General features: G+C 40.0%; 1 protein-coding gene across 16 annotated transcripts in view; it reads right to left on the reverse strand.

The window, feature by feature from the left end:
• Positions 1-26,057, reverse strand: part of trip12 (thyroid hormone receptor interactor 12) — a 172,686-nt gene that overhangs the window by 11,405 nt on the left and 135,224 nt on the right. For 11 of the 16 annotated variants that reach the window (XM_072473935.1, XM_072473934.1, XM_072473937.1 and 8 more), the window contains 11 exons: positions 25,419-25,606; positions 22,495-22,568; positions 18,599-18,798; positions 12,886-13,013; positions 9,117-9,268; positions 8,306-8,448; positions 7,029-7,185; positions 5,598-5,696; positions 5,345-5,459; positions 3,289-3,443; positions 962-1,126 (listed from right to left, as the gene is read on the reverse strand). In XM_072473935.1, coding sequence (XP_072330036.1) covers positions 962-1,126; positions 3,289-3,443; positions 5,345-5,459; positions 5,598-5,696; positions 7,029-7,185; positions 8,306-8,448; positions 9,117-9,268; positions 12,886-13,013; positions 18,599-18,798; positions 22,495-22,568; positions 25,419-25,606 — 1,576 coding nt within the window. The remainder of the gene's footprint in view (positions 1-961; positions 1,127-3,288; positions 3,444-5,344; positions 5,460-5,597; positions 5,697-7,028; positions 7,186-8,305; positions 8,449-9,116; positions 9,269-12,885; positions 13,014-18,598; positions 18,799-22,494; positions 22,569-25,418; positions 25,607-26,057) is intronic. The other 5 variants (XM_072473949.1, XM_072473948.1, XM_072473945.1 and 2 more) reach the window with 1 other exon arrangement.

A 26,057-nucleotide genomic window follows, 5' to 3' on the forward strand; every position in this document is an offset into this window, starting at 1 on the left:
AAAACATGCACAAAAATAGTTCAACTTTAAACAGCCACGGCCAACATATTGTAGAACTGAAAAAGTACTGAGTAAATTGCAGAGTAGGTAAGTCACAATGCGCGGGGAACCTCTCAAATGTGGACGTATCCGCTTGAGTTATCAGATACAAATGACAGGAAAACCGAAGAGATGGTTTATAAAAAGGAGTTGAAGATATCATGGGTAGGTCACCTGCGAAATGGCAGCGCCATGTCAAGTTTTGAAGGATGTACACCCATGAAAACAATCAAGCAATTGCTGCATGGAAAACTTAAATTCCTATTGCCAGTGGTCCAATCACTGAAGAGTGCAAAGAGCCTCTTACCTAAAAGTTAAACCGCCTTAGAACTCCAAGTTAAAGTCCAACAGGTTTGTTTAAAATCACTAGCTTTCGGAGCACAGCTCCTTCCTCAGGTGAATGAGCAGTGCTCCAAAAGATAGCAATTTTTTAAACAAACCTGTTGGGACTTTAACCTGGTGTTGTAAGACTTCTTACTATGCTCACCCCTGCCCGACACAGGCATCTCCACATTATGCCTTAGAACTGGTAATGGGAAAGTGATGATGCAAATAAATTGCAAGATGAAGGTGAAAAAGCTACAGCTTGCTATTGTAATAATGGATCATGTGTCATGGTTGCAATTACAGGGGATTTAAAATACATTTGCAAATGTGTGCGCTCAGTCTTTTAACATCTCACACTAGACACCTCCCTCCCCAACTCTAATCTTTATTCTCTTCCAGGGGACTTCCATCTGTCCACGCTATCCCATAATATTTAGTTAAATCAAACAATGAAACTGCCCTTTATTTTCAATCACACTATTCTTTTGCTCTGATTGTAACAAATACACTTGCTCAAGATAGTGGTAGAAATTTGATGGTCAAGGATGCAGGACACCACATGACAAAATGGCCAAACCTGTAACTTTCACCTTACCTGTGATCTATCCTGCTCCAATTTCTTCTTTTGTTTTATGATATCCTCAAGGTGACAAATTGATTTTGCTACCACAGGATCAATGTTGAAAATGTCATGGGAACAGAGGGAAATTTCTTGCCGCAGCATCCATTTGTAAAATGATAGGCTAAGAGGTAAATCCAACTGTTCAAAACAAGTGTGTGTGTGTGTGTTGGGGGGGGGGGGGGGGGGAAAGAGAGAGAGAAAGAAAGATTACTTAACACAATAAATCAACTGTTTGCAAACTCAATGTTAATATGCAAATTAATTTTTCCTCATTCTTGAATAGTTTGCATTATAATTTCAGTAAAATAAGACATCACTTAGTCAGCGATGCACATTGCAGCAATGTGCACCACAGAATCAAATACTGTTTCCAAAACCTACAGGACAGAATAGAAAATGGATATGCATTAACTAAAGTGATCCAAGAAGAATGCAGTTATGTACAGTAGTCTTTTGAATTTCCAGTTTCTAATGTGTTACGTGTGTTATGTCAATTGCATACAGCTTAAATTACTTCTATTCAGTGAGGGATCATATTTTCTGCTGATTGTAAAGCAGCCGGTGTAATGTAAACTTGTGAGTCAGTACAATGAAGAGAAGAAAAATTGTATACTAAAGGTCAGTGACTGCAAAGTCACCTATGCAAATGTATCTATATTCAAAATCTACTGTCTGTTTGCACTTGCCATCAGCATTTTCAGTTACAAATTCCTATGTCCCCATTTAGAACAGGGACTGGTAACATAAGCTGATCATCCTGTAATCGCACACTGTAGAATGGGGCATGTTGTAATACTGCCACTGGCTGAAGCAGCAATCACACCACAATAAGTTTACATAAATAAGTGCATAAAAATAAAGACAGAATGCAAAACTTTGATGCGAATTTATTTACATCGGTGCAACCTGACCCAATTATCACTAGCTCTCAAACTCCACTTCGCCATTCTATCAATCTATGCAAGATCCACTATTTAGAGAATCATACATATTCAGTTTACAAAAAGTGTTGCAGCTTGCCAACAGAGGCACCCTTCTTTGAATTATAGATTTTGAGCTTATTAAAATTAAATTTGCTTTGGTCCACAAGATTTTAAAAACTCATTTGGACAAATCAATCACAACCATATTAAACAGTCTGGAACTATCAATTAACTGAAATCTACAACAGGCTAACTTGACAGTCTTAGTTTGGAAACCATTGCTAAATGGCTCCAAGTCACTTGTTAGTTACTGAGTTGTTGAAACAGGTTTATTTTTTCAGTAACAGTTTTACATGATCAAGCAGAAGAAAAGTCCTCCTGGCTCTCGGGAGTCTAATTTCTCAGACCCAGTTGAAATCTGCTCAAGTATCGGTCAAATACCCGATTATATTTGATAAAAATGAACTTGCAAAAACCGTAGTCTGCGCATCAAAAAAAAAAAGCAATTGGATGAGTAAATGCTATATGAATGCAGGTTCAAAGGCAGCAGTGTAAAGTCGATCTATTTTTGGTGGCATGTTTGCTGGGATACAAAGAAGTTCCGAATACTGGAGGAGTGCTAGTTGCAAAACATGTTGACAAGTAGATACATCACTGGATCTGTGGCTGTGCAGATCACAATACTCAAGGGGGCTACATCCCTTAAAAAATAATTTCACTCAGAGCCTTTCCTGGTACTAAAAAAACCTCAAAGGTCTTAAGTAGATCTGAAGAGACATGGAAGCCTCAACCACCAAGTTGCTGAATGGAAAATGGCCATCTTCCACTGTGCAAGTTCTTTTCAGCAAACAGCCAAACACAACTTTCTCTCATTTTGGAGGCTGTGTCAGGAATGGAAGGATTGAGAAAGGCAGAAATGGTTTGTTCACACTTTATGTGAAATCTTAACGGACATCAGCTTTTCAATAAGGAGCAAAACCAGAGGCAATAAAGCAGGAAATAAGTTTGATAATGAACAGTGATTATTTTGGACAGTTGATGGCTAGAAGCATGGCTTTTTAGTAATGGTCAATTCAACAACTGTACTTTAGCCATAATTTTAAATGAGACTAGCGCTAATGCACCCACGGATGTGCTTCGATTTTCCCTACTTCCCATCTGAGTGTTAACTGTAGATGTCCAAACTGGAGTCTGTGAAAGTAACTATAACAGTTACATCTGACAGTTTAAGATGCCTCCAATTTCACAAACTGAAATTGTTCTCCAGCTCCAATTTTAACATGACGAACTTACAGATCATATGAAAGTTTAAAATTAAGTGCGGCCAGAAGACATATTTGATAGTAAATTCATACAGCAGTTACCAATAAAACATACCAATCGAAAGTCCATAATCGCTTTGGCCAAGAACTTGCCCAGAAATCGCAACTTCATTTTCACTTTAGCCACATGTGCTGGTTTTGTATTTCTTCCAAAAGGAACAGGGAAGAGGCCACGTGGATTATGGATGTATCTGGTCCCTTCTTGGCTACCTAACAATAACACAATTAAGATGATTAGTTGACAAATAATTTTATTCTTGCTTCAAAACTATTCTGGATGATGGGTCTAGAATACAGTTCTTGTATTATTTGTGAAACATGCTAAACATTCAGAAAAGGGGAAGGTGTGGGAAGTATTACTGTCTACAATTATAGAGATAAAAATGAGCAGAATCAGGTAGGCTCTGCATCTCGTCAACACTGTACCACGCTTCAATTTCTTCTCCCGAAAGATAAACCTCTGTAGCACTGATGAGCCTTTAGTTCAGGACTTTTTTTAAAAAAGCGAATGCGACCATACAAATCATTAACATGAATTTCACAAAATGTATTGCTTAGCTGCCAGGCACATGTTTAGTTCACGTCTTTATGCTCATGCAAAGTTATTTCTGTTAATTTAAATGCATCAACTTTCCAAACCATAACTCTGGTATCAATCAAATTGTACATGCTTTAATGGGAGCATATGCACATTAAGAGGAGGAAAGGTGAATTGAACGAAAGCATGGCGAACTGTTCCCATATGTACTTTTCATGGCACTTCCTCAACCAGAGTCAACCTGCAGTTACTCTTTTCTCATGGAGCACCCTTTTATCACGCAGCATAAATTGCTGCTCCCTTTGAAATTTGGTATTCTTGCACCTGTCCAAGCAAGTGCAAGAGTCTTTGACAGCCTGTTCCTTTTATCAGCAATACTCAAAAACTATGGTAACTTAAACCATTGTTAGGTATTAAGTCTGACCTGCTCCTGTAGTCACTGGCAGCATAGTGGCACAGTTTTAGCACTGATGCCTCAGTGCCAAGGACCCAGGCTCGATTCAGACCTTGGGTAACTGTGTGGAGTTTGCACATTCTTCTGCATGTGTTTCCTCCCACAGTCCAAAGGTGTGCAGGTTAGGTGGATTGGCCATGCTAAATTGCCCCTTAGTGTCCAAACGTTAGGTTGGGTTATTGGCCCAGGTGGAGTGCTCTTTCAAAGGGTTGATGCAGATTGGATGGGGCGAATGGCCTCCTTCTGACCTGCAGAGATTCTTAGATAAATCAGGTGCACAAAGTTTGGAATAGATCATGCAAAGCAGTTCACTCAGCTGTGTACTGCGCTGCATCAATTCAGATAGATAGCTTAATGCAGTTGAGGAAGGTAACTATACCTCAGGCTCCTGACCAATTACCAAAACAAACCATTAATGCTTCATGGATCACTCACTTACAAGAGAAAAACTCAACAGCTACTGCCATGAGGTAGGTTCTCAATTTTAAGAACAAAGAAAAGTACAGCCCTTCGGCCCTCCAAGCCCGCGCCGACCATGCTGCCCAACTAAACTACAATCTTCTACACTTCCTGGGTCCGTATCCCTCTATTCCCATCCTATTCATGTATTTGTCAAGATGCCCCTTAAATGTCACTATCGTCCCCGCTTCCACCACCTCCTCCGGTAGCCAGTTCCAGGCACCCACTAACCTCTGTGTAAAAAAAAAAAAAAAAAAAAAAAAAAAAAAAAAAAACTTGCCTCGTACATCTACTCTAAACCTTGCCCCTCGCACCGTAAACCTATGCCCCCGAATAATCCAGAATGCAAGTGCATTGGCCAGGCAAAAAAATCAAAACAAACATTCACCATATTTCAAAAGCCGCATGTTTACTTAAACAAAATACTGCAAACCAGAAATAAAAAACAAAAATGTTGGAAACATTCAGCAGATCTGGCAGCTGCCAGACCTGTTCGAGTTTCCAGCATTTTCTGTTTTCATCTCAAGGTTACTCGCTTCAATTCCATAATGCAAAATTAATTCCATGCTTTCAATTGAGTAGGACTACTTCCTTTTAAAATCACTTAAAAACAGTTCAGCTCAGCTTTTTATTTGCACAACTTTATTTGACAAATGATACCTTTAGGGTGGGAAAGCGTGACTTCATCTCCCCGCCACAGACCCAGATCAGCTCTCTGCAGTTCCTGAGATACAAGTGCATAGAATTCCAATGTTGGACCCAGGCCAGTCCCAACCTAAAGAAAAAATTAACTGGTCAGTTTTATAAAGTTTGAAGTGAAAACTAGCTTATTGCTGATCAGATTAAAATACTGGGCATAAGGTGTTAAGGAAATTACAAATTTCAACTAAACGCAAATCAACATTAGGCTTACTTCATTTTCATACTGAATCTCCAGCATTGCCCTCGAACTTCCTAAATCCTGCATCACAGATTCTGCTTGCTTCAACAACTCTTCCCTGTTCACAGTACGCTATATAAAAAAAGGGAAAACAAAATTAACTGGTGGAACAGAAGTACCTGCATGAAACTTCATTTGGAATGTTACTCGTTTAAAACTCCCTGACCATTTTTTAAGCTGTGGATTGTACCTTGGAGAACCCGCTCAAGGATATTCTTCAGTCTCAATCAAGTATCTGAATATTTTGAGAGGCTATTTGGCATTGGAGCACATTGACTTAGAATGAGGCTGACTTCAGCTACAATGTCCAACAAACACGTACTTCCAGATAGCAACCAGAGCCAAAAATCCCCACCAATTTCTCCAACATAAATCAAGGTAGTTTTCATTGGAATTCATCTAGTTGATGTGTAAGATACTGGTCATACCCCTCCTAAGATACTGTGCAAAGCTCTGGTTTTGCAGTGATGGAAATTGGACTGCACTTCTATGGAGTGTTAGATGGGCGACTTGGGGCGATGGGGGATCAAAGTTTATGGGGTGAAAGCTGGATTAGGCTATTGAGTTGGATGATCAGCCATGATCATAATGGATGGCGGAGCAGACTCGAAGGGCTAAATGGTCCAGCTCCTATTTTCTATGTTTTTATGAGTGAATATGACTATAAAAAGGTGACCAAATTATTTGAAGACAATGATGAAGGCACCAATGAAAATGCAATGAGGCCGACAAAATCAAAATCAACTGGTTTTTTTTTTCCTGTGTGAGACAAGACTGAACTGTTGTTAACCACAATATTAGAATGAAGACAAAGCATACAAGGTCCTGAAGAGGTCCACACTCTAATCTCACCTAAATATCAAATTCCTGAAAGAAAATTCCCTGCAGTAGTCACCGGCTAGGGTTCTTCATGTTCAGAACTTAAAGGTTGAGAAAAATGCAATTTTCATAGTATTAATATTTGTCACACATCCTGGAAAACTATCCATAATAACTCTTTAAGAATTGGTTTTATCTTCTTCTGCAGCATGCACATTATCTGATCAGCACCCAGGTATGAATAACAGGAGCTGTTGGTCATCTTTGAATAATTTCTCATGTCACAGGAAGGTGACAGACTTCTCCCTCTCCCTGTGACACGGAGTAAAAATACAGCCAGCAACTCCCATTTTTTGATTTCACCAAATTGTTTTCCTCCCAAACACATTCATTTCCAATTCCTTTTCAACGCTAGTAAAGGATGATAGTGAAACATTTTCAGTCTCCAATTTCAGTCTTTTAACGAGTAAAGGATTGAAATAATGTCCTGGTTGTAGAATTATATACATATTACAGGAAATGACATTACTTATGTCTAGTAATAATGAAAAACTGTCAGGTTGAGCCAAAAGTACATGTATTTACCTTTTTCCTATCCAAACGGGGAGCAACTCTGCTATCTTGCGAATCAGACTGGTTGATTTCTGGGTTAGTATCTAGTAACCTCTGCATAGCTCGATCTCGATCAAACGCAGTCACGTAGAACAACATTTGCCGTGTATCAAACGGGAAAAAAAACGGGCTTAAAAATAAACAAGATTGGTAACCTGCTTTTAAATTTCTACAAGGGAAATAAAATCATAAGTAGCTTAATTCTTCACCACTCTTGTCAAGTCAAACTTAAGACAGGTTGCCTTTAACACAAATCTTATTTCACGAGTTTCTTTTACCCTCCTTCCCAGAAATAGGAGATACTGATGCACTGAAAACCAATTCGGATATACATTGACCATGCAGTTAAACAGACAAAATCGGTAGTGTTAATACACCAAGGGCTGTAAATTCATGGACTGTATTAGTTACCTGGTGTTATATGAAATCAAGGATGTCCTGTGAAACTTTTGAATACAGCATTTGCCGTATAATATGGTCATGAAATCCAATGCACAACAGTTTGATTTTTGCATAACCTACAGGAAAGCAGTTAAAGTAAATCCCCTTAAACGCAGCTAAAATATTTTGATCAACTTCACAGGATTCTCCAGGTTTTGTAGATCTTCAGAGCTTCCACACAAAGGATGTAGCTCTAAAAGTCACTGGACTTGGGTCATTCTTCAGCCAGTTCAGTCAACAGGTCAACTGAACTCGGGCTACTTAATAATAGATCATGTTAGGCTCTATTTTTTATGACAACATTCAAGGGCTAATCATGGCTAGGTAGTGAAGAGATGTCTCTGAATTGTTACCTTACTCATTTGGCTTACAGGCTAGTTGGCTGTAGGTTCACTCGATTTCACTAGTGTTAAACAGCAAATTCTACATTTAAACTAGAATTGTAACACATTGTCCAAGCATATAATGTTGCATGGCAAATTAAATAAATTATTATTTTTGAAATCATCTAGTTTTAACCAGCCCTGAACTTCAGAGCCATAAAATGAATCAGGGGAGGGAGGAATGAAGAGCTGTATGAAATATGATCGGCCAGATTCTGTTCCCCATCCCAAGACCACTTCCCAACATATGCCATCTACGATACAATTTTCTCTTTTAACTATGCTTTCCTCCTGCCGTTTTATGCAGTATGCTCCGCTTACACCAACTAAATTCATGTGTGAATTTGAAAATCTTTGCATCAATTCATTAAATTATATCATAATTTATATATAAGAGAAGAAAAAGTAATTTTGTTTGTTTCATACCAGGTCCTTCCCAACTCTGTCAACCAAATTGGTATGTTTCCTGTCATAATAACCAGGGGATCTTGAAGTTGGCGGTTAGCCTTTGCAGTCAGCTTGCTGTTGATCAATTCATTTGTTGGAATTATCTCTTTACAGACTGCATTCTGTAAATGAGGAATCGGACAGAGATAGTTGTACAAGGAATAGACTTAAAAGTTCTAAATAACAATTTCCTAAGTTATCAACTTGCTTGTCACATACAATTGCATGCTCTCGCACATTTCTGATAGGTCCCAAAAGCTTTTACAAATTAACCAACATGTTGAAAATACACATATGTTTAGTCAATGCTTGAAATGGGAAGTGTGACTTATGTTTTGGGCAAAAATTAGCCAGAAAGTCTCAACTTTCTTAATCTTGTCATGCAAAGATATTAAATTACATATGTAACTAACATCAATGACATTGAAAGTGAGCAGCATAGCATAATTATTTCATAAGAACCAACCTAGGAAGATTATGAGGGCAAGTCTAATCATGTCAGGAAACTGCTAATCTACAGTTTTCATTTACTCGGACAAAATGAGAAATTCATTGGCATGTTGCGGAAAACTCAATTAACTGTACTCACCAATTGTTCACTATAAACTTAACCAGTTGAGAAACCAAGGTGAAGGTCTCAGGCCATTGTGCAAGACATCACCCGGGTTGAAAATAAAGTGAAAGGAATCAGAAATGTAACTGCTAGGTGATTTGGAGACAATAGGATTAGATTTCTGCTGCAACCACCTCCAGGCGTCAACTTTTGTAAATGTTATCCTACAGTACTCACATTGTAAAGGTAATACCAGTATCTACTGATGGCATGAAGCACTCTCAAAAGCAGAATCACATCTAGGGATGGGTCTTCAAATGTTATACCATCTGGAGGGTTTGAAAGAAGATATGTTTCCAAAGGATTTCCCACTGGAGGGCAGACACCATCTAGGATGTAAGAGTAGTTAAGAACAGTTCAACTGTTTTGAAGGACATTATTTAAAGCTCAGACAAAACTTATTAAGGCGGATTATCATTTTGCTTTAGTGGTTTAGAAAGACAGACAATAGGATTACATTTTATGTGCCTGAGATCTTATGGCAAAGCAGAATAAAGCTAGAGAACAAAAAAGGCTAGCAAATGATAAAACAACAAGGGCACTTCCAAGCATACAAGAGGAAAGTAAAATCACAGAAATTAGAGGGGTATCTAGAGTACAAAGAAGTGGTATACGTATCAAGTATTTTGTAAACGATGGGATGAGGGAAATAAGAATTGAGGTGCACAAGGTGGAGGACATTGTGGAACATCGTTGGATAACTATTAGAAGACATTTTGTTCTTTTTTAAAAAACCAGAACAGTAAACCACTAGGTCATGACTATACACCATAGTCTAGCAAGTAAAGAGAGGAGATAGCAGAAAATCTGATCTTCAGCTGAAAACTAGGAAGAGTAATATGATCCTTCGCAGAATTTTATTTTTTGGCAGAGGGTCAGAAAAGTAGTAGTGCACTGAACTGTATAAACCACTGCCTTGTTGGGTCATTGCTTATTTTCTTAACTGTTAGCGATTCGAAATAAAACCAATTTTCAGTAATTCTCTCCAAATTCACTTTTTAAAATGAAACTATGCAAGTTTTAGTTGCAAACAGATAAAAAAAGTCTTCTTAAATTAGCAATGAAAATTGTATTTAAAGATGTTTATTCATTTTAACCAGAGAACTATTAAAAAATTGCAATGTTGCCAAGTATGATTACTTTATTTTACAAGACAGTATAAATAGTTAGCAGAGCTGCCTCACAGTGCCAAGCTCAGAGGTTCGATCCCGGCTCTGGGTCACTTGTCTGTGTGGAGTTTGCCCATTCTCCCAGTGTTTGCGTTGGTTTCACCCCCACAACCCAAAAGATGTGCAGGGTAGGTGGATTGTCCACGTGAAATTGCCGCTTAATTGGAAAAAACAAATTGGGTACTCTAAATTTATTTTAAAAATAAATTAATTCATTATCCAAACAAAAAAAGGTTAGATCAAAAAGATTAGTTCAAAGGCTTTCATTTAGCTAGGGCCATAATTTCCTTGGAGAGCCGATCAGCAGCGAATTGCCACTCCATACCGACTTACGAGGGCTTAAATTCGAAAGCGCCCGTGTTGCCTGGCCTTCCTAACTCAGTCCGGGTGAGAACCAAGCAGTGAAGCGTAAAAGGAACGGACAAGTACATGCACACCGCCCGCCCCCCCCCCCCCCCCCCTTTTACGACACTGACTGGATAAAGCAGGTGAGTTTAAAGGTCCCATTGGAAGGGAGAAGTTAGTTTCAAAAGTTAGTAAATGGGATGTGGCGGGGAGGGATGGGGGGCTGGGGCGAGGTCAAGCCAGGTTGTTTGGAGGGGTTGGGTGGATGGCGTCTCATGCGGGGCTTGGTCTATGTCCTTAAAATAGTTACGCTGAAGTTAGATTTGCTTTTTTATCTTTCCAACTCTTTCAGAGTGTAAAACAGGCAGAGCTATCTGAAGTTAGCAATTTTAAAAAAATAATGTTTTATTGTCACAAGTAGGAAGTTACTGTGAAAAACCCCTAGTCGCCACATTTCGGCAAGCTGGTACGGGAATTGAACCCGTACTGTTGGCATTGTTCTGCATTACAAACCAGCTCGAGTCGGAGCTAAACCAGCTCGAGTCAGAGCTAAACCAGCTCGAGTCGGAGCTAAACCAGCTCGAGTCGGAGCTAAACCAGCGCTAGCAATTTACAATCTTGTCGGATAGTTCCCAGGGTAACTCTTCTGGACAATTGCCAGGTAAACCGTTACTGGGAACTGGAGGGGGATTCCCCAGCGCATCTTTGAGGTACCCCCCAAATCAAGCGCTGGTTAGCCAGGAAGTTACAGGCCACTCATTTTTGAAATCTTCACATCTTCTATCTATAGACCAATTGTACTTTTCTATTAGCCTATATCCTTCTTTAAGCAACAGTGTCACATCATTAATACAACCAATAATTCTGCTCTCACTTTACGGATTAGAAGATAGTGAGCATAAACAGCAGTATTCGAAAGGTGGGGAAGGAAGAAAAGGGGGAGTGATAGGATGGTTAACCCAATATCAATTGTAGCCAAAATGCTAGATTATGTTATTAGGCATGTGGTAAAAGAGCACTTGAGGAACTCATGGTTAGGCAATGCCAACAAGGATTTATGAAAGGGAAACCATGTTTGACAAATTTGGAATGGATATACACAGGTTAAGTTAACTCCCCCTCCGGAGTACTGTGTCCAGTTTTGGTCCCCTTATTCGAGGAGGGATGTAGTTGCATTGGAAGCAATTCAGAGGTGGTTCATGATGGCCTATACTCAAGTTCAGAAGAACGAGGACATCGAATGAGGTATACAAGATGCTAAAAGGTATTGACAAAGTAGACGTAGAGCAGATGCTTCCTTTTGTGGGGAATTCTAGAATGGGAAGTCATAATTTTAGGATAAGGGGTACAGATTTAAAACAGGAAAGGAGAAACTACTTCTCTCAAAGCGTTGTGAATCAGTGGAATTCACTACCCAAGAGTTCAGTGGATGCCGAGACATTGAGTTAATTTGAGGAGATACAGATTTTTAATTAGTAATGGGTCGGAGGGTTATGGAAAACTGGCAGGAAAATGGAGTTGAGGCCGAGATGAGATCAACGATGATTGTATTGAATGGCGGAGCAGGATCGAGGGGCTGAATTGTCTACTCCTCGTTCTTCTGCTCGATATGAGTGGACACAAGCACATCAGATGGAACATGTCAGCAAAGAGTGAAGTCACCACTTCAGAAAAAAAAAGTAAATAGGAAAACTGGAAAAGCAGAAACTTTTAAAATGGTGAGATTAGTAAATGTTTGTACGTGGAGGGATCGGACTATCCTACATGCACCACAGGAAATTAACATGCAAATACAGTAAGCAAATAAATGGTACGTTGGCCTTTATTGCAAACGGATTGGAGTAAAATTATGAAGAAGTCTTCCTACAATTGCATGGGCCTTAAGTGAGACCACAAGTAGGAGAAGCATGCACAGGTTTTCTCTTCTAATCTAGGAATATACTAGCCTTGGAGGAGTGTGATGAAGTTTTTGGCGACAGATTCCTGGGATGAGGGGATTGACCTATGAGGAAAGATCAGATGGACGGGAACGTATACCCTGGAATTTAGAAGTATGATGTGATTTCATTGAAACATATAAAATTCTTAAAAGGACTCATTAGGAGAGATGCCAGAAGGATGTTTCCACTGGCTAGAACTAGGGGTCACCAATCTCAGATTAAGGGATCAGTCATTTAGGACTGAGCAAAGGTGAAATTCATTCACTCAAAGCATTGTGGACCTGTGGAATTCTCTCCCACAGAGGGTCACGATTGTTCAGAAATTGATCATTTTCACGACAGCATCCAATAATGTATTGATCTTTAATGGAGGTGGAGATGGTGCAGAAAGATGTATTGAAAGGTGGTACGCCATTACCGTACTGAATATAGGTGGTTAAAAGGCCGACCAGCTCCTGTTCCCATCATGTTCTTCTATCCCAAAACACTCACCATGCCACAGTTCATCATGTTTCCTTGCATTTCTTGGGGAGGTTTTTGTGGGTGCAGTCTGAGCTCGTCCTCGCTTTCCGCCAACTGTATCCTTATTCCCTTCCTCTTCTTCTCGAACAGGCTTGTACCTATTGCACGGAAATTTAATAATGCTCCCAATTTAATCTTTACATTATGAATTTTGATCTGGATTTGTGGCAGTTAAAGCATCATTGGCAAGTAACATGCTGAGAAAATGCTGTAAATATTCTGTAAGTCGGGCAATACTACTGGAGAGAAAGCATTTTAGGCTGATGACCTCTTATCGGAACTTTATCAGTTCTGATGGAAGCTCATCAACCCGAAACGTTAACTCTTTCTCGCTCCATTGATGAGTATTTCCAGCATCCGCAATATTTTGCTCTTGTAATGGTATATATCAGACACAAGTCCCACATTAGAGGGAATACACAGACCATTGTAAGACAAAATACATGGTTTGTAGCACCTCAAATTCCACAAGCCATTGCTATTGACTTTGTATCAGTGAAATCTTTGGTTTCACCAAGTAATAAGCTCTAAAAGGTTACAAAACATTCATTCCACAGTTGCTTACTGAAACAGCTAAGTAACCTGAAGAAAGCTGTGGGCTGGTGCTGATCTAAAAGGGCTCCTGGAATTGGAGGCAAAATTATTCCAACACATTTTCAGTGAAGTGAATCTGTAAATTCTTTTTATTGATTTCCAAAAGTGGAAAGGAGCAGGTAAACAAGTACAATACAGGACTATAATGGACCCACCCCCACAATAAACAGACAAACAAAAACTTGACAGTAACTAAATGATTGTCATCTACAAAAACAATTCTCAGTTTGGGCAGCACGGTGGCGCAGTGGGTTAGCCCTGCTGCCTCACGGCGCCGAGGTCCCAGGTTTAATCCCGGCTCTGGGTCATCGTCCGTGTGGAGTTTGCACATTCTCCCAGTGTTTGCGTGGGTTTTGCCCCCACAACCCAAAGATGTGCAGGGTAGGTGGATTGGCCACCATAATTTCTTACCTTATGGAGAGGAGGGTCCAGAGGATATCATGAGATTGCACAACCTTGAAATAGAACCACTGCTGATTTGAGGCAATGACAAAATCTCTTTTAACAACATACTTGGGAGGTGGTTGAGGAAAGGGTGGACAGTGTGAGCAAACAAATGCACAGACTTGAAAATAGTGGTAAAGACTAGATTTAAGTAAATTAAATTTGACTGCAAGCTCACTAAAGCTGGCAACGTTCCCACCCACAAACAAGTCAGTAAAACGTTGAGTCCCTTCTTCCTCCACAAGGCAAATGCCAAGTCAAGCATGGAGGGCAAAAATAAGTGAAGTTACAAATAGGGCCCAATAGCAAAGGAGTGGAGAGTTTAAAATGCTGATGGAATTGTTTCTATATGTTTAAAATAGAAATCACAATGGGGTCTACGTGTATTTAGAGGGGGAAAGTGTTGCAGGGCACAAATTAAGGCAGGAAGAGAGGAAGAGCAGCAGGTGTGCCCTTCCATAAGACACCAGTTTACACTTGAACCATGACACCATAGAATCTTTTGAATATTGGCCGCCCAATAATAGTACAGTAGGTTAACTAGCCCACCAACCAGTCTCCCTCTTTGAGTATCGCTCTACGGACTCCAGAGTTCTGCCTGCCCAGATAAATGTCATACCAGCTTGCTACCATAACACAAAATAATTTTGGCAGAACAAAATGGAAGGCCTTGGAAAAGAAACAAGAATCTAGGAAAATGTTCATTTTTATGTATCAAATTTCTTTTTCTTAAATTTAGAGTACCCAATTCCCATTTTTTTCCAATTAAGAGGCTATTTAGCGTGGCCAATCCACCCAACCTGCACATCTTTGGGTTGTGGGGGTGAAACCCATGCTAACACGGGGAGAATGTGCAAACTCCACACAGACAGTGACCCAGAGCCGGGATCGAACCAGAGTCCTCGACGCCGATGGCAGCTGTGCTAACCACTGCACCATGCCGCCCTTTATGAATTAGATATATTCAGATTAGTTAACTCACTCTGTCCCAAGTAGAATGGATCTTGTGTTTTGCTTTACAAGTACTGCAAGTGGAACAAGATTTGCAGTAGCTTCAGGAATTTACGGTAGTTGGGGTTATGGGCGGCACGGTAGCAGTAGTTAGTACTGTTGCTTCACAGCGCCAGGGTCCCAGGTTCACTGTCTGTATGTTCTCCCGGTGTCTGCGTGGGTTTCCTCTGGGTGCTTTGGTTTCCTCCCACAAGTCTCGAAAGACATGCTGTTAGATAATTTGGACATTCTGAATTCTCCCTCTGTGTAGCCGAGCAGGTGTCGGAGTGTGGCGACGAGGGGCTTTTCAGAGTAACTTCATTGCAGTGTTAATGTAAGCCTACTTGTGACAATAAAGATTATTATTATTCGGGATGAAGTCAGGGCTTGGGGCCTCATCACTTTGCATCAACTTAATGCAGCTTGTTATCTCATCCAGGCGCAACAGGTCGCTTAAGTCTCTGCTCCTGTCCATATCTACAGATGGGATGTCCAAGTCAGCCACTGCCATGCTATCTTACAGAAGATCAGATTTATAGGAGTTACAATAAAAGGAAGCGAAGGCCAAATTAATATCAAAAGGGGTCAGTAGTAAGATTATAGGAACAGTCATAGTTCTTGGGATTTGTGGAAAGTCAAATTGGGTCTGGAGCTTTAGCCTGTCTGTATATAATTTAGGAGTGGGGGCAGTGGAATATTGACGGCCTATTTCTAAAATTGAATCCACCAATTCCAGTTGTTTTAATTTTCTTTGTGTAATAATATATATATTGTAAGAAATTACATTTCCCCAGAGAACCGCCTCATGGGTCTCCCAGGATACTGATGGGGTGTTGGAATCAGATTTACTGGTTTATAAAATAAATTTCCAATTAAGGGGCAATTTAGCGTGCCCTATCCACCTACCCTTCACATCTTTGGGTTGTGGGGGTGAGACCTATGCAGACACGAGGAGAATATGCAATTAACCACATGGGCGTTGTCTAGATTAGGACAGGCCTCCGTGGCTTGAGGCAGCAGTGCTAAACACTGCACAACCGTGTCACTCCCAGATTTGACTGTTTTAATAAAAACGTCTATACTGGTGGATATAGATTTACAAAATTTCCAGTCAGATAATTGGGTTGTGTTAACTGCCCATGGAGGCCAATCACTAGGTCTGAATGCAAGAGCCAGGTCGAAGGAGTGGGGAGTATGGTCTGGTATAACTATGGCAGAATACACAATGGGTTTAACTGTTGGGGGGGGGGGTTAGAAAGAGAAGGGCTCTGACAAAAAAAAAAAAAAATCAATGCGTGAGAAATCTTGGTTGACATGAGAAAAACAAGAAAAGTCCCTTGTAACCGGGTGGAGGAACCATCAAGGATCCACACAACCCATTTGGAATCAAAGGCAGAAAGAGCCTTGGAAATGCCAGAGGGGCAAAGGTATTTGGACTTCAGCAATCAAGCTTTGGATCTATAACACAGTTTAGATGCCCTCCAAAAAAAAAAAGATGGTGGTTGTCTAGATTAGGAAGGGAAGATAAAAGTGGTGAGATAAATTTTGTACTGTCCCAGTTAGAGACATACATTCACCAAAACTACAGGGGGTTTGAAAACGTCTGACATGAACTACGTACAACATTCACCAGGGTCTGAGGTTACATTTAAGGAGGATAACTGTATAATTTTGTCATTTAAACATTTCCATCCCCTTAACTCTGCCATTAAAGCTGGAATGAAACACCTGGCCAACCCACATTTTACATAATCTGGTGTGATCTGTAACACGAAGAAATGCATCAGTTTAAGGCTGTTGAGATATGAAAACACTTTTGAATGTTTTACTGGGCCATTTAACCCCAACATTCCATTTGATCAATCTGATCGAGAGCCCCGGACCGCCTGAGCTAGTCATACGTACAGGAGGACTTTATGATCATTATTGTCACAAGTAGGCTTACATTAACACTGCAATGTTACTGTGAATATCCCCTAGTCGCCACATTCCGGCGCCTGTTCGGGTACACCGAGGGAGAATTTAGAATGTCCAATTCACCTAACAAGCACGTGTTTTGGGACTTGTGGGAGAAAACTGAAGCACACGGAGGAAACACACGCAGACATGGGGAGAACGTGCAAACTCCATAGTGACTCAAGCCAGAAATCGAACCTGGGACCCTGGCGCTGTGAAGCAACAGTGCTAACCACTGTGCTACCGTGCCACGGTAAAGGGTCAGTAAATTGAATGGAAAAGAAAGGAAAGCCAAGAGGATCCGCTACATAATGAAAATGGCCAAATACAAAGAGGTCAACCCCATCCCCAGAACAATCATCACACTCCCAAACCACGAGAACAAAAACCCAACAGTGTGATGATAAACCTTTAACAAAATGAAACCTTGAATCAAATCCCAAGCTTGTGTTTATAAACAAGACAAGCAGCAGGTATTGTGTCTTATATGACATCTGTTGCCTAACCACCCTTGTTAATGGTATATATTCCTGACATATAAGCTACGTTATATAATACGCCATTGGAGAGTTGCTTGTTCTTACCACATATTAAGAGCTCTAGTGTAAACAGGTTCTTGATTTTGTGCATATTAAATGGTCTATACAGGCATTCAAACACATGATATCCAAAAGTAAAACCATAAATTTAGTACGGCAGTCAAGGATTAAGTATGCACCACTGAAGGCAAGGTCTGGCTTGTTTGGTGCGTCAAAGAAATGATCTTCTCCGTTAAATGTGATGCGGAAACGGTCAGCGTGATTCAGCGAAAGCCAATTCCTTTCTTGCACAGCGTGGACTTGATGCTGTTGAATGCCGCACACCTCCTTGCCAAGTCTGTACTCTCGGTAGAAGATGGGAATGGCCCTGGTAAGTAACATCGCAGTGTTCCTTTGCCCACCAAAAAACAAGCTCCTTATTTTTATAGCGCTGGAACTGGGCTACAATAAGCTTGTGGGGGGTCACCAGGACAAGGTTTCAGCCGAAGGGTACAGTGGGTTCAGTCTAGATATGGGTGTTTAGGGAATGCGGCATCACCTTTTTGAATAATTCTGACATAAATTGTGTTGGGGCACGGCCTTCAATCCCCTCTGGTATACAAACAATGCTAAGGTTTTGTCATCTTGTCTGATTTTCCAGGTTATTGACTTTGCCCCACAACTGCAACACTCTCCTTAATCACTGGAATCAGCCTGGACCCTTCCTGTTGCTGTGGTCTGAAAGGGCCGCCTCAATGTCAGTATGGGTGCTGGTGAGAGAGTCGACAGCTAAACTAATGGTGTCAAGGGAGGACCAAGTGGACCCAGCAATTCTTGAAATGAACCTTTCAGCTCCAGAGCCAAACTTAAGATTTGTCAAGCTGTGACCAGAAATCTGCTGTTTTTCAGCTGTTAGAAGTTAGAAGGGCCATAACCATCTTAACTTTAGCAGTCTCGACAGGGGTGTCTTTATCATTTAATATTTTCCAACCTGTATGTTTTAAATTCTTGGGCATATTTTAAAAAAACTTGTTCCTCAAGTATTTAAATAAATTTTCACGGTAGCAAATAACAATATACTAACACGTTAAGAACTTGTAAAAAGATTTGACGGGAGAAACACCACATGTGCTGTCCCCACATTGAGCAACCAAAGTCTGCTGGATGAATTTAATACGTACCATATTGTATGGGTCTTGGTCCATATTCCTGCCCTTCCTAATGGGTTACTTTCATCATCTGTGGACTCTCTTTCTTCATCAGCTTGCACACTGAACTGCCTGACAGCTTGGTATACGGTCATGTTGTAAGGCAGCAAGTGATCTCCTATGTAAAACTGTAGTCTGTGCCTCACACTCCCTGAATTCAAGAATTGGGCAGCCTAAGAGAACAAAACAGGAAAAATGGAAGTAAATCAATTCTTATAAGCAATTATTTTATGAATGTTAGTTTAGAAGAAAACCCGCATTGCATAAAATGAGCTGGCTAGGAATTAAAACAGTAAATATTAAGGATCAGAAACAGTGAATTTACTTTCATTGAAGATTAAGCTGGGGTGAAATTAGGTTTCAGTTTTCAGCTCAGCCAAGGGCCTTGGGTAGAATTTTCAATGATGAATTAACTTAGTCCGAATCTATACCTCATCTTTGAATAGAGTGCTACAAGCTGTAGACACCCCACTTGAGGTCTAACTGCTTGGGACAGATAATAGAGGCCAGATTGACAGATTGTAACAAGGCATGGGTTGTAACTATGGCTGATTGAAGAATGATGTATGGGGTCAAGGCTGCACTTGCCAGATTGCCTGGCGCGCAAGTATTGTGTGCTTATAAGTGGGCTCATTTCCAAAATAGTCAAAGTACTTAACTCCCACTTGCTCCAGCTACAGAGAGATACAAGAGTGCCTCCTTTGGTTTCTGTTCTGCGGGACCTCAAAGCTAAATGAATGAAGGAATGTATTTCTGGCCAGCCTATCCCTACGGGCTACATATGAAATTTGTCAATAGCAAAAGTTTGGTGGCATAATAATATAGGCAAGGGTACAAAACCTGATATAGTGATAGATTAAGTTACAGGTGTTGTGGGCCAGGGTTCAGAGAACCCCAAAGTGTATCATGGAGTTCACCTGACCCACAACATTTAATAGATTGTGGTATGGGGAGCACATGGCCCACTCTACAGGTGTGGTATAGCAGAAATGGAAGAGTATTTTTTAAAAGCAGAACAATGTTTATTCTATGAACTCGTTAACCTTTTTAAAACATAGTGAACATCTTAGCAACCATTAATTCAAATACAACCCCCAAAGACTACAACACTAAGTAAACCTTTAAGCTTTCCTTTTTAACATCCATACGACTTAAAAACAAAATCTTTATCAGAAGCACATCAGGTTAAAGTCACTACTGAAAACATTTATAATTCTGAATTCACCAAATGATCAAGAGATAGTCTTTTGATGGCAGAGAGAAAAGCAGTACCCCTGCTTGGTCTGGCTTCAGCTTCAACACTGAAAACGTAACTAAAACACACCCTGCAGCCTGTTCAAAAACGAAAGTAAAAAGCCGACAGCCCAGCTCCACCTGTACTCTGACATCACTGATAATACCCATTTCTTAAAGGTACATTTCTTAAACACCCATTTCTTAAAAGGTACTCACATGACACACGGAAAAACATTGGCACATGGATTTCAATTCCGGTATCACAAGGAATTGATTTCAGATAATTCATCAGATAATTCAGAGCAGTTTGTTTTTAAAAAGGTGAAAATCTAGGAACAGTGGGGAGGGGGGCCCAAAAGAAATTTAATGGTCCATGTAAGCAGCCCATTAAAAACATTGCAGTCAGAAGTTTGGCACAGCTACATAAAGCCCTGGTAAACGCATATCTGCAGTACAGTGCACAGCTCTGGACACGACAACATAGAATTGACAATGGCGTTGGAAGGAGTGCAATGTAGAATCAGCAAAAGGTTTGCCAGGGCTCCCAAGTGCTGGATTATGAAGGTTGGTTGGATAAAGAAAGCTTGTATTCCCTGGAATGGAAGGTTAAGTGGTGATTTGATTGAAGGGTGTAAAATTTTGATAGGAATTGCTGGGGTCAATGGAGGCCAGGGTGAGATCAGCCATGACTGAATGGCAGAGCAAACTCAATGGGCCAAATAGCCTAATTCTGCTCTTATATCTTATGAAGTTATATCTTATGAAAGAAACTTCTGGGGAAGTCTAGGAAAAAGGGCCATAACCATAATAATCAGAGCCAGGCCTTTCAGAGGAAAGCTTGGAAATACTGTAACACACAGGACAAGTGTGGAACCCTCTCCCCACCAAAAAAAAAAGCAGACATTAGCTCAATCTACAGATTTTTGCTAGCCAAAGGTGTTAAGGGATACGAGGCCAAGGCAAATGGAGGATGTTAGGGTTCAGATCTGCCACAATCAGAATTGCAGACCAGGCTCGAGGGGTTGAGTGGCCTATGTTCTTATTTTACTCCTGCAATTTATAAAGTAATTGATATTTAATACACTTTGAAAAGACTAATTTGTAGAACAGGTGGAATATTGACAGGGCATACCACTTAAAGAATAATGAATTTGAAAGACTTCAATGAAGAATGAAATAAACTTGCAGAATTCATTTAGTTCCACAAAACTAAGCGTGTTGAGGCATATTGCATAAAAGTCCTTTGTGGTTTCTCATCTAGCCTGTTGTATGAAAATTGCACCATCTTGTGGCAAAGAAGCACACTGCAGCATATTTTAAATAATCGTTTCAACAAGTTTATCAGAATGTTCTGGCACCAGGCAAGACAACTGAAAAAAATAAAATCAAACTTAACCAGGGAACACAGTGGGAAGGTAACTGCTGTCACTGATGTTCCCATTTATTCATCCATTACGAGAACCTGGATTGATCATTATTTCTCAGATAACAACTGAATTTTACTTGGATCAAAGTAACTGGTGACTAAACAATGGATCCACTCCGGAGACTATTCAATAGCGGGAAAGAGTCATGAACCGAACAGCAAAGATAACGGGGGTAAACTCTCCCAAGTATAGCAATTCCCTATTTTAAATTTCCCCCTTTCAAATTGTTCCACTTAACAGCAGTCAGTTAACATGGGCTCTATTCACATTTAGCATCGGAAATGTTTTAAAATAGTTTTGTGCCAGTTTGGCACCATTTTAGAGCTGCCTCTGCCGCACCCTGACCCGCTGACTTGCGGCTTACCTCCTGCAAGTGGAAGCGGCTCTTTCTGGTCACACATCTCCTGAGCCCTCACTCACAATGAGGATTTGGGAGAGGAGAACGAGAGAGAGGGATGGGGAGTGGGAGGCTTGGCAAGAGAAAGGATCCGCAGAAACAGAGAGGGTGAAGGGACAGGAGTGGCCATGAGCTGGAGGGTCGGGCAGAGAGTCAGGGAGCAGGATGTGTAGCGAGGAGGTTAGATGAACAGGATCAGCAGTGAGCAGGAGGCTCCTAGAAAGTTTGCATATTTCATTTAATTCAAACATAGAAAAGTCATTTCATTTTCCAATGGAGAATTTACAAATGTAAAGTATTTCAGCTTACAGGGTATAATTTTTTTCTTTAAAAATTAGTTTTATTGGGAAAATCTGATTCTGAAGTCGTTTCACTTGAAGTTGTACTTTGAGGAATGTGACCTCAATTTTACACGAGGATTTGCGGTCTTACTTTCACAAATCAGACATGTATACAACATTTCATAAGTAATATAATGGATACACTGAACAGCGGCTGCATTAACCTAGATTTTATTTCTACACTTTTGCTCATACACTTCCTCCTTCCATATTAAAAGGAAAGCCTCAAGTGCGATTTAAATTGTGAACAATTGTGTACACATCATATTGAACATGAGCTATTATATAATTCAAATCACATTTTCTGAGGCACCAGTTTTGTTACTAACAAAGCAAGTCATCAATTGCTCGTGACTTAATCAAATAAGAAAATAATTATCTTTTAGCTTTGCCTTTATGGTTCTCAACCCTGATGACAACATGAACAAACACTTACTTTCAAACTATGAGCGTAAGAAACAGACTTACCAATGACTCATCAATTTCATCATCTGAGCCATCATCATCACTATCCTCATCCTCCTCACGTATTCTTCCATACCCTTGAATTACAGAAACATTATGTCAACATGAGCCCCAGATTTTCAGACCGTAGACAACCACAGGCTAGAGATTACAAAACGAATTATATCAAAGCAACAAATATTAAGGTTGACCATGAATTGCAGTGCAATGGCCCAATTGTAAACTGGTGGGATGTAGGCTTATATCCAAGTTCTCAATTTAAAGTTCCTACGCTTGGCTGTTCAACTGTGTAGAAGTATCAAGTTCAACCCACAGACAAGGAAACAACATTTCTCATCAACCTCAAAGCAGCTGACTGCAGAACTAATATATGAGCAGCTATCCACCAAGCCTTTCGGACAGGGGTGATGCACGGAAACAAAACATCTGAAGGGGAAAAAACATTTCAAAAGCAAAGAAGTGTTTCACCAAGAAAGAGGGAACTCAGCTCATCATAGGAGTGAATGTTTGGAAAGATTTAGAAACATTTGACTTCAGTCAAAGTTGAAGCAAATGGCACCGAATCGTCTGTAGTGTCTTAGAAAAGCTCCTTGGCAATCACTGCTGGAGGGGGATTGGAAATTACAAAACAGATAGGACAGATCAAACCTCAGAACTGCTTATTTCATAGCCAGTGATGCTTGATACATGTATATAAAATAATTATACATAGAAGTTGCAACATGCACTGACATGTGACCAAACCAGGCAGAGGAGGACTGACTTGCTCCAAAAGTATGAGTGTTTGGGATTCCACCAGCAAAGTGGTCACACCGATAATGTCATGCTTTGGTATCATTCTAGGAAAACTCTCGACTCTCCATAGTTTGCTCTGTTATTTAGCCTCCACATGAGCAAATGGCCTCAATCATGTCTACTTGTCCATATCCTTCCCTGTTTATCTACCCATCCAATCTATTCTTGGATGTTGACACTTTTGGTCTCAATCACTAATGGAATTTCACACCCTAAAAACAGTGGGAAAAACAGATTTAATTTGCTCACTGTTCCAAATTTCTTAATGAATCTTGTATCTGCAGCCATTCATTCCAGACCCTTCAATTACTGCAACCATGTGCGTTTCTATCCACAGGTGCAGGTGTAATCACCCAGTAGATCTGAAACAACTATATTTCCTCACACCAGGCTGCAGCCGAATAGATTTGTATTTTGGCATCTCTAATCCCACAATAGTCTTCCTATAACTTGGAATCCTATACACAGTGATTGTGGGGTTTTATTTATGTTTCATCTGCTTGGCTTTTCGCTTCTACACTTAGTTATAAAATCTAGAAGCCATCAACTTTTCTGGTTAAGACCTAAAGCCAAGGTGCCATATTTCATGCCTTGTGAACCTATACCTTCAAAATCCTCCTTTTGCACAGCACAGCCTAGTTTCATTCAGATGATTACTACTGTTCTTTTAACCAAAATGTATCAACTCACAATTAATAACACGGAAATACATCTGGCATTTTAGTTCATTTTCCTATCTTATCAATATCCTTTTGCAGCTTCCTTTGGCTTGCTAAAGGATTTATAGATAGAATTCTAATATCAAATATTTGACACTACCCGCTTGAGACTTTTATCTAAATATATAGCGAAGTGGCCCAACCTGAAAAGGTTGCCCGTTATATATTCTCTTCTAATATTTTTATAAGTGAGTACAGTATTCACCCCCTCCTGCAATTCCATACTCAACCTTTGAGTAGGCGAATTTTTACAAAACACTTCGCAAAGTCCATGGAAATGCATCCACCACAATTTTTCCATCTGCCAGAGGTTTGCCAAACAGAATTGTCCCATTTTAAATTCTTTCTGGCTACTTCGAAGTATTATCGCTATCAATGTAAATTGCAATTTAATCGTTAAATTGAGGGGACTTTAAAAAAATCACGAGTACAGCTCCATAATTGATCGGAAATTCACCAGATTTTCTCCATCGCTTAAAAAAAACAGGCATGACTTTGGTCTCTCCTCAGTCCTCTGGCACACATCCACACACAAGTGCTAATGTATAATTTCCAAGATGTTGGCAATTTCCCCCTCATCTCCCACCAGATCTAGGATGTATCCAGTCAGGCTTTGCTCTCATTTAGAAACACTAACTTCCCCCAAATTTTCTTTTTATCCATGATAACATTGCTGATCTTGCTTGCAGCCACTCCAGGATTCACTGGTTTAATATTCTTCTTCTCTTTAGTAAAGACTTGCGGTACCTAATAACGCCAAATTTGGAGCGCACAATCATCGGCCAGGGCATGGTCTATAGTCTGGTAGCTGCGTGTTTGAAATTTCATTTACAGATCTCAATATCAGCTACTGCGAAATACTGGGAGTACAGGGTCAAACTAGCTCAATTTACCCATTTATTGTCTAGTTACAAAGAAGCATTGATAGTGACCAAAGAGCAATTTGGGGGCTTGTCCTTCATCCGTGATAGGGATTTATGCCCTGTACTTAGATTTTTAACAAGCCAAAAGAATCAACAAGAACAAACCACTAAGAATTCAAAATACTTCTAAATTGTGGATTCATGACCTTCAGCTTTTATGACTGAGGCATTACAGCTTAAAGCAGCCTGTTCTACAGCTTCTCAATTCTGATGTAGCTTTCATCGATAGTTGGTATTTGAAATCACTACATAATATTAAGACATCAAAAACACATACATTAGCCAGGCTATACGGTGTATAAAAAGCTAGTTTTTGCAGCCAAAAATGTGATTTTTGCTAAAATTAATTAATTGTGAATATTCAGTGGCGCTTTTTTCCCCCCAAACGTCATCTAACCTCAAATGGGTTTTTACCCCACCACATTAAATTATCAATATTGAACACAATTGCCTGCAGCACAAGACAAAGGATAAGAAAATAAAATTTTACTGCTTAACACAGAAATAAAGCAGCCACCACCTCTGACGACAAGATAGCGCTCAATAGCCTGTACTAAAGCCAATGGATCGATCTTCACAGGACCACCCTTCCATTGCTTGACATTGGTACTGTCTGGATGTCTCTGCAGCTGGCATTTTAACTGGTGTGTGTTGAAGAATTTCAGGGCCTGTGATCCTCTGTTGAACGAAGGAAAGTTATGTCATAAAGAGAAAAGTAAGAAAAAAAAAGTTCTCATGGGTATTAATTATACAGAAATTTTCAAGTCAATCAGCATTGCACAAACAATGGAGAGGCAATCAAAACCATCTTTCAATTATGAAAAACAATTGGCCTCTGTACATAAACCTAGCAGAACACTTTCAAAATGTAATATTTTGTTCAACCCTATTACAAAGTCCATCAGATTATCCCACAGATTGGTATCCGGTTGGAACCTTCCCAAAGGGCTAATTTTTACATGGGCAAATAAAAGTCAGCTGGGCGAGCAGTTAAAATGGTTACAGCAACTTAGCCACTCCAATCCCACTGCCTTTCCACATGTTGCAATTTTAATTTGCTCAATTGAGCAGCTGTAAAGGGACTCACGACATTAATTAAGGACTTGCTGCAATTCAATTCCAAGGCTTG

Source organism: Scyliorhinus torazame, chromosome 14 (genome assembly GCF_047496885.1).
Source record: "Scyliorhinus torazame isolate Kashiwa2021f chromosome 14, sScyTor2.1, whole genome shotgun sequence".
Lineage (NCBI taxonomy): Eukaryota > Metazoa > Chordata > Chondrichthyes > Carcharhiniformes > Scyliorhinidae > Scyliorhinus > Scyliorhinus torazame.